Here is an 8,249-nt window from a genome sequence, read left to right on the forward strand (position 1 = left end):
AGAAATGGTTGGATTTCTTATAAAGAAAAGTAACAGATTTGGGGCTGGAGTGCAACCTGGCCTTGGGTTCACCCCCCCCCCCGCCCCCAAGGAAGAGAAACGGGGAGGGGATCCCACAAAAGTCCTGGAAAGGGCTGGGAAGGAGGCCTGGTGAAAGAGTGCTGGCCTAGCATGCAAGAAGCCCTGGGTTCGAGTCTCAGTACCACATACATAGAAAAATCCAGAAGTGCTGCCATGGTTCAAGTGGTAGAGCACTGGCTTTGAGCCAAAGTAGTAGCTCAGGGAGTATGCCCAGGCCCTGAGTTCAAGACCCAGGACAAGAAAAAAAATTTACCTCACTAACGTGGTCAGCTGGCAGTGCGGGTAATAGTCACAATTGAACCCCCTGGATGAGAGCCCAAAGCAGGGCCCGGTCCTGAGGGGGCATCCACAGCCCCCACCTGGCTTCAGCTAAACCTGGATGCCAGGACCCAGCGCCGGGCCCTGCTGTGACCCCCGCCCCCAGGAAGGAGGCAGGAGGGTCATAAGTTCTAAGTCAGCTTGAATTGCTGGGCAAAACTGTCTCAAGAACATGACAAAAGAGAAGCAGAGGAGGCAGAGGCCAGTGCCTGGATGGCAGAGGACCATGGCCAGCAGACAGCAAGAACAGGTTGCTCCAGGTTCTCAAGAGGCTGAGATCTGGGGACTGTGGTTCAAAGCCAGCCCAGGCAGGACCAGAAAACGAAGTGGCGCTGAGGCTCACATGGTAGAGCGCAGCATGAGCTGAGGAGCTGAGGGACAGTGCCCAGGCCCAGAGTTCAAGCCCCAGGACCAACAACAACAAGAAGTCCGTGTACAGCTGGCCTCCCCACGGGCTGCAGTAACGGGATTTGCCCCAGGGTGCCCTGGGCACAGCCAGCCCAGCCCTGCTGCTGTCCTGCCAACCATGCGCATGCAGCCATGGCATCTCTGCTGGATGCACACCCTGGGCCCCGCGCCCGCCTCTCCACGGCTCCTCCTGTCCCCAGGGCTGGACCACAGCCTCACTGCGCTCAGACGCCCAGCGCAGAGCAGTGACCTGGGGCCTCGGCCAGCCTCACTGCCGGGACCCACAAGCCCCTGTCTGGGGGTGGCGGGGCCCAGGCGACCTCTGGGAAGCCTCTGCAACGGCTCACGTTCTTCCTCCAGAAGCTAGAGGTCCAGCTGTGGCCTCTGGTCCAGGCCTCCAGCCTGGCCACCTGTCAGGACATGGGCCGGCTGGCACAGTCTGAGTAAGTTCCAGAAAGATACCCCTGCAGGTGCTGGGGACACACGCCTGTAATCCTTGCTCTTAGGAGGCTGAAATCTGAAGGTTGTAATTCAAGCTCTAATTTCTAACCACAAAAAAGTGCAAAGTGGAGCCATGGTTCAAGTGGTAGAGCACCAGTCTTAGTGAAATAGCTCAGGGATGGAGTCTAGGTCCTGAGTTCAAGCCCCAGGACCGGCACCCACAAAAAGACGCCTCAGCCGGGCGCCGGTGGCTACTCAGGAGGCTGACACCTGAGGATTGCAGTTCAAAGCCAACCTGGGCAGGAAGCCTGAGAGATTCTTATCTCCAATTAATCACCAGAAAACCAGCAGTGGCCTTGTGACTAACCTATGATTGACCAAAAAAAAAAAAAAAGAGACACACTTCAGGGTGTCCTGGCACCTATGGTGGGGGGACAGGACTGGCCCTGGGGGGGGGGTCAGGAAATAAGATGGTGACACAAAAAAAACAAAAACGCATTACGCCAGCCCAGCCCTGGCTGGGGCCAGGAGGGGCGGTGGGCGGGGTCTTGGCATCTTGGGTACCAACGGGCCCCACCACACCCACGTAGGCCCCGCCCCACCCTGCCCTGGTGCTGCCACTTCCTCTGTCCAGGGCAAACTGTCAATATTGACTCTCCAGGCACTTGGCCCTGGCCTGGGGGGGCGGTGGCTTCCGTGTTTGCACACCTGGGCCCCCATCCGGCCAGGCCTCACTGGGGGGCCCAGAAATCTCCCCAAGGACGTGGAGGCAGAGACAGCCCCACACGTCTCTATCCGCCTGTGGTCCGAGGCCAGGGCTCACCGGGCACCACCTGGTAGTTGCCGCCCGGGCACTGCCGGGGTGAAGGAGTGTGGCCAGCCACACCCAGACCTCCACCCGACCCAACCCCAGGGTGCTCAGACCTCACCCAAACCTTGGGACACCCACCATGGGGGTCCCGGCTGGAGCCTCCCTCCCAGCCCTCATCCTTGTAGGTATCCACGGAGACCCGTGGCAAGGTGACAGGCCCCGTGCTGGACCAGCGAGGCCAGCCTGGGCCCTAGCTCTCCAGCTCCCTTCACAGGCAAAGCCCAGCCCTGCCCAGCCCAGACAGGGCACAGCCTGGGGTTCGAATACAACTGTGTGCTGGGAGCCAGTGGCTCTTGTCACTGACTCAGGAGAGGCTGAGGTCTGAGGATCGTGGTCTGAAGCCAGCCTAGGCAAGAAAGTTCAAGAGGCTCTTATCTCTGATTAGCCACCCAAAAGCTGTGGCTCCAGGGGTAGAGTCTTGATTATACAAGCTCAGGGACAGCGCCCAGGCCTTGAGTTCGTGCCCCAGGCCCAGCACACACACAGAGCTTTGCCAGCAGGCTGCAGATGGCACCAGATTGCAGGCAGCGGGCGGGGAGGCGGATGCTGCCAGCACCGCGGTTGGCCAGGACAGGCGGCCTCCGGCTGCGGTGTGGACCCCGGTGCCGTGTCCGCTGCCCAGGGCCTGGCTGGCTCCAGCGATCCTCCCGAGCCTGCCTCCCAACTGCCGGGACTACAGGGATTGTCACCACCCCAGGCCGACTCTGGCTCTTTTCTGTCCAGTCGCTGAAGGAGCCTGTGTCCTGAGACACTGGCCAGCGGTGACACCCTCCTCTCCTCCCACCCCGTCCCTCAATTCTCTGGCACACCTAAGCCACCCTTGCTCACCACACTGCCCACCAGGAGACCCCAAGTGGCTGTGCTCCGGGCCCTGTCCACAGCAGTTCAATAACACCACAAGCTCGGGAAAAGCCTGCCCACGTCCCAACATGGGGATTCTCATTCCCAGGCCTTTCCATCCATGTGGCTGAGCCCAAGAAAATAAACTGCAAAAACAATCGGAGGAGATAGGCCCTGGTGGCTCACGCCTATAACCCTGGCTAACCAGGAGGCTGAGATCTGAGGATTGTGGTTCAAAGCCAGGCTAGGCAGGAAGGTCTGTGAGACTCTTAGCTCCAATGAACCACCAAAGAGCCGGAAGTGGTGCTGTGGCTCAAGTGACAGAGTGCTAGCCATGAGTGAAAAAGCCCAGGAACAGCACCTGGACCCCAAGTTCAAGCCCCAGGATAGGCACCAAAAGAAACAGAAAAAAGAAAACCACAAATTTGACAAGTCTACTGGAGAGCACAGTGCACAGCCATGAAAAGGAATAAAGAAACGGGGCGCCGGTGGCTCACGCCTGTCTCCCAACTACTCAGGAGGCTGAGATTTGAGGATCGTGGTTCAAAGCCAACCCAGGCAGGAAAGTCTGCAAGATGAGACTCTCATCTCCAATAAACCACCAGAAAACCGGAAGTGGTGCTGCGGCTCAAGCGGTAGAGCGCTTGCCGTGAGCTGAAGAGCTGAGGGACAGCGCCCAGGCCCAGAGTTCAGGCCCTACAACCAACCAAAAAAGAAAGGAAGAAAGAAAAGAAGAAAAGAAGACAATGTGGATGAACACAACTACGCGGGTGAGTGACCAAAGCGGGCATAGTGACCTGGTGGTGTGGGAAGCTGTGGTAATGGACCCAGAATGACAAATCCAGACACAGGACGTGGGTCGGTGGCTGCCAAAGGCTAGGGACATGAAAGGTCTCCTTCCGTGGGGCCAGAAATGTGCTGGGCAGAGGCAGTGACCGCAGGGCACAGAGTAGTAAGCTCCATGCTGACAACACCAATTGTGCCAACCATACCCCACTGCCGGCCCCATGAAGAAACCAGACCTCCAGCTGAGCCAGCCGCCCAGCCACACCACATGTGAACCCACTACATGGTGGGCAGCACTCAGTAGGTGTGATGAGCAGACACCTTGCCTCAGTTTCCCTGACCTGTGCATGGCACTTGGGGAGCCCTAGCATGAATCCCTTGTTCATGCTCTCCCTCGCCCAGCTGCCCTCCCGCGTCCCCGCAGAGCCACGCACAGGGCTGGCAGTGGCCACGGCAGGCAGTGGCTGGTGCTGAAGACAGGACAGAAATGAAGGCCTCCCGTACCACTGGGACGTGTCACCCTGGCCCTGGGGCCGGCTGTCCTGTCCTGCTGGGAGGAGCCCACCTGGGTCCTCGGCATTCCGGCCTGCTTGCAGGCTGGGACACAGCCTCCGCACCCCCCACCCCCGGGGAGGGGCACGCAGGGTGTGGGGGAAGAGGAACTTAGGCCACCTACACCTGTGACACTCAAGAGGTCACAGGTACCAATGACTTACGCAGCCGGCACCTTCAGCAGACAGGGAGCACCCGTACCCTCAGGTGACGGTGTGAACGCTTTCCCCTCGGGTGACAGGAATGGGGACCAACCATTCCCCTCAGGTGACGGGACGGACACCGACCCTCGGGTGACGGGATGGAGAACATCAACCCCTCAGGTGACAGGACGGACACCGTCCCCTCAGGGGACAGGACGGACACCGTCCCCTCAGGTGACAGGACGGACACCGTCCCCTCAGGGGACAGGACGGACACCGTCCCCTCAGGTGACAGGACGGACACCGACCCTCGGGTGACGGGATGGAGGACATCAACCCCTCAGGGGACAGGACGGACACCGTCCCCTCAGGTGACAGGACGGACACCGTCCCCTCAGGGGACAGGACGGACACCGTCCCCTCAGGTGACAGGACGGACACCGTCCCCTCAGGTGACAGGACGGACACGGTCCCCTCAGGGGACAGGACGGACACGGTCCCCTGAGATGTCGGGATGGAGGACACCGGCCCTCGGGTGGCGGGGCCGTGCGTCCGTCCGTCCGTCGGCGCGGCCCGCGGCTCCCACACCTGGCGGCGCCCGCGGCTCCCCACGTGGCGGGCGGCGGCCGCTCGGCCCGGGCGGCGCGCACCTGCTCGCGCCGGCGGCGGCGGCGGCGGGCGGCCCGGGCCTCCCGGAGCGGCCGTGCGGGGCCCCGCGCCGCCCCCGCCGCCGCCGCCGCCGCCCGGGGCCGGTCCCGCCCACGACGCCCGGGGCGCGGGGGACCCCGCACGGCCGCGGGCCGCGCCGACCCCGCCCCCGCCGCGCGCCCCGCCCGCGCACGCGCACGCCCCCCCGCGCGCGCCCCCCGCCCGCGCACGCGCCCCTCCCTCCCGCGCGCGGCCCGCGGGGTCGGCGCGTGCGGCCGCCTCACCCGCGCGGCCCGCGTCAGGCTCAGGTCCTTCATGACCTCCTCGAAGGCCGCCGTCTCCTCCGCCTGCTTCTGATTGTGCAGCGCGATCTTCTCACTGAATTTTCGCGGATTGTTGGAAGTCGCCATCTTCTCGCCGCCGCCGCCTCCTCCTCCTCCTCCTCCCGCCCCCCCCTCGCCGCCTCAAGGCGCACGCGCCGGCCGGGACCGCGGGCGGTGCGCGGTGCGCTTGCGCCGGTGGCAGGGAGCGCGGCGCAAGCGCGTGGGAGCGGCGCGCCGTGGCGAGCGATGCGCATGCGCGCGACGCGCTTCGGGCACCCCTCCCACCCCTCCAGCCGCCAGGGGAGGGGGCGGAGGGCAGGATGGCTGGGCGCATGCGCACTGGCGAGCCGTCGGCCCCGCTGGACAGCGGCCGCCAGGTGGTCGGGCCAGGTCCGCGGACGCCCCGAGGCCGCGCCCCCGGCGGGCGGCGGGTGCGCCGGTGGCGTCCCCGCTGCGGTGGCCGGCGCTCCGCCCCCGGGCCCGCCTCCTCCTCCGTGTCCCGGCCGCCGAGGAGGACGCGTGCGGGCCGGGCACCTGCGCCCCGCACAGCCGGCGGCGGGGCCGCCCGGCCGCGGACCTGGGCGCGGGAGGAGGTGGCGGCGCGGAGGCCCCGGAGGACGGAGCGGGCGTCCGGCCCGACAAACGCCAAGGGACAGAGCCCAGGACGGGGGGCCGAGGCCGGGAGGCCCGGGGCAGGAGGCCCAGGCCAGCGAGGGCAGAGCGGGGGCCGCCCGCGGGCCCTGTGTCAGGCCCGGGCCGGGAGGAGGCCGCCCGCGGGCCCTGTGTCAGGCCCGTCGGCCCTGTGTCAGGCCGGGGCCGGGAGGAGGCCGCCCGCGGGCCCTGTGTCAGGCCCGTCGGCCCTGTGTCAGGCCGGGGCCGGGAGGAGGCCGCCCGCGGGCCCTGTGTCAGGCCCGGGCCCGGAGGAGGCCGCCCGTCGGCCCTGTGTCAGGCCCGGGCCGGGAGGAAGCCGCCCGCGGGCCCTGTGTCAGGCCGGGGCCGGGAGGAGGCCCCCTGCGGGCCCTGTGTCAGGCCCGGGCCGGGCCACGCGCACGGGAGACGGTCTCCAGAACCCAGGAGAGGCCCGGCGCGTGCGGCTGCCCGGCGCCTGCGGGCCTGACACAGTGACACAGACCCGCACTTTCCTGAGCTTTCCAGACTAATGACTGCGGGCATAGGGCTAGCCTATGAGTGTAGCTGACTTTCAGCCTGGAAAACTCTTGCTTGTCCCTCAAAATCCTCTCTAGAGGGCCCTCCTCCAGAAGGCCCCATGGTGATCACCCCAAGGTGTTCTGAGCTCCCCCAGTCTGGATCCAGGTCTGGCTGGCCCTGATTCACAAACAGGGCCTCTGGGATCCATCTCCCACATGGCTTCTGTGCCTGCTCTCTGCCTCTGCTGCCGCCTAGAAACTTCCACACCATCTCCTACCCTGGCCTCACTCTATACAACAGGCGTTGCCTCCCCCATGCTCTTTCTCCAGCCTTCAGGCCTCACCAAATCTCTTAAGGCAGACAAAACCCTAAGCTCCGGTGTGTGACTGTGGAGCCTGAGAAAGTGTCTTGGCCTCTCTGGGCCAGGCTGTGCTCCCAGAGTCGGGTGGTGGTACTGCAGCAGGCACAGAAAGGTTAAGTGTGAAGAGCCCTCGTGCTGGCAGCCGCTTCCACACAAACGCTCCTGACTGCCAAACAAACCAAAGCGCGCGTTGCTCCGCTCCCCAGCTCTTCCTTATAAGGGATCTCAGGCTATTTGGGGTACCTCCCGGCAGAGGGGTGAGCCTGGGCCACTGGGGCAGAGAGGAAGGCCCAGGACCGCACTTTGGTTCTAAACCAGGGCCAGCCAGGGGCGGAGGGGCCCGCGGAGACCCATAATGCACGCACACAGGCTGGGGTCTAGCCAGGCACCCCAGTGAAAAAACGCAGACCCTGGCCTCCCGCCCAGGCTTGCTGGGAGAGCGGGCAAGGCGGGGCGCACAGGGGAGGGCGCTGGAGGCTGGCGCGGGCAGCTGGACGCAAGGGGCCACCGCAGGAAGCAGCAGCTGAATCACCGGTTCCAAGGGATGTCCACCCAGGACCCGCCCAGCCCGCAGCGTGACGCCCCCCAGGACCTTTCTCGCGCGCTTTCGTTGTTTTGTGTGGGGTATGAACTCACGGGTATATGCTAGGTGCCCAGCTCCTGGTGGACGAGGGGTCGGCCTGACCGCGTTCCCCGGGCTGGGCTGGAATCACGATGCCCCTGGTCTTAGCCTTTGATTTGAGGAAGAGCAGGGTACGCAGCACGGGACCGCCTCAGCCCCCCAATCCTGATCAGAGGCTTGAGGAGCCAACCGCTGTTAGCACCTACCTAGCTTTCTGCCCGCAGGCCGGCAGGAAGCGCAGAGCTACGTGGCCTGCGGGCGGGGTGGGTGCTGGGCTCAGTGATCGGGCCGGCCCAGCTGGTGGAGTGCTGGCTCCCAGCACCCAGGTGCCTGGCTGCCGTGGTGGGGGAGCCAGAGGACCTCACATTTGTCCTCGAATACCCAACCCATGGCGTGGGGAGCCTCTGTGGGGGTGCAGGGCCGGGGCAGGGGTGGGCCTTGCTCCCCACGGCCGGGGGGGTGCTGGCGGGAAGCAGTGGGGGCCGTGCAGCCTCAGCCAGGCCCAGGACCCTCGCCTGGGACTGAAACACTCCTGGGTCAGGAGCTCCACAGCTGGGCCCCGGTGTGGGGCGGGCTGGACAGGGGCACCATCCACACCACGGGCCTGGAGGTTTGAGCCGTGCACGCCGTGCGCGCGCACAGGTGGGCCGGGGATGTGCGCATGCGCGCCGGCCTGCCGGCCAAGGCCAGGCGGCAGGCCGCGAGC

The 8,249-nt window shown here is 65.3% G+C and overlaps 1 protein-coding gene across 1 annotated transcript in view; it reads right to left on the minus strand.

Moving 5' to 3' along the window:
• The window catches only part of Crtc1 (CREB regulated transcription coactivator 1), a 32,012-nt gene extending 26,477 nt beyond the window's left edge, over window positions 1–5,535 (minus strand). The window contains 1 exon segment of the mRNA XM_070008567.1: window positions 5,373–5,535. Coding sequence (XP_069864668.1) covers window positions 5,373–5,498 — 126 coding nt within the window. The 5' untranslated portion in view covers window positions 5,499–5,535.
• Window positions 5,536–8,249: the final 2,714 nt, after the last annotated feature.

The sequence above is a fragment of the Dipodomys merriami genome, unplaced genomic scaffold (genome assembly GCF_024711535.1).
Source record: "Dipodomys merriami isolate MVZ:Mamm:240054 unplaced genomic scaffold, mDipMer1.0.p SCAF_70, whole genome shotgun sequence".
Taxonomy (NCBI): Eukaryota; Metazoa; Chordata; class Mammalia; order Rodentia; family Heteromyidae; genus Dipodomys; species Dipodomys merriami.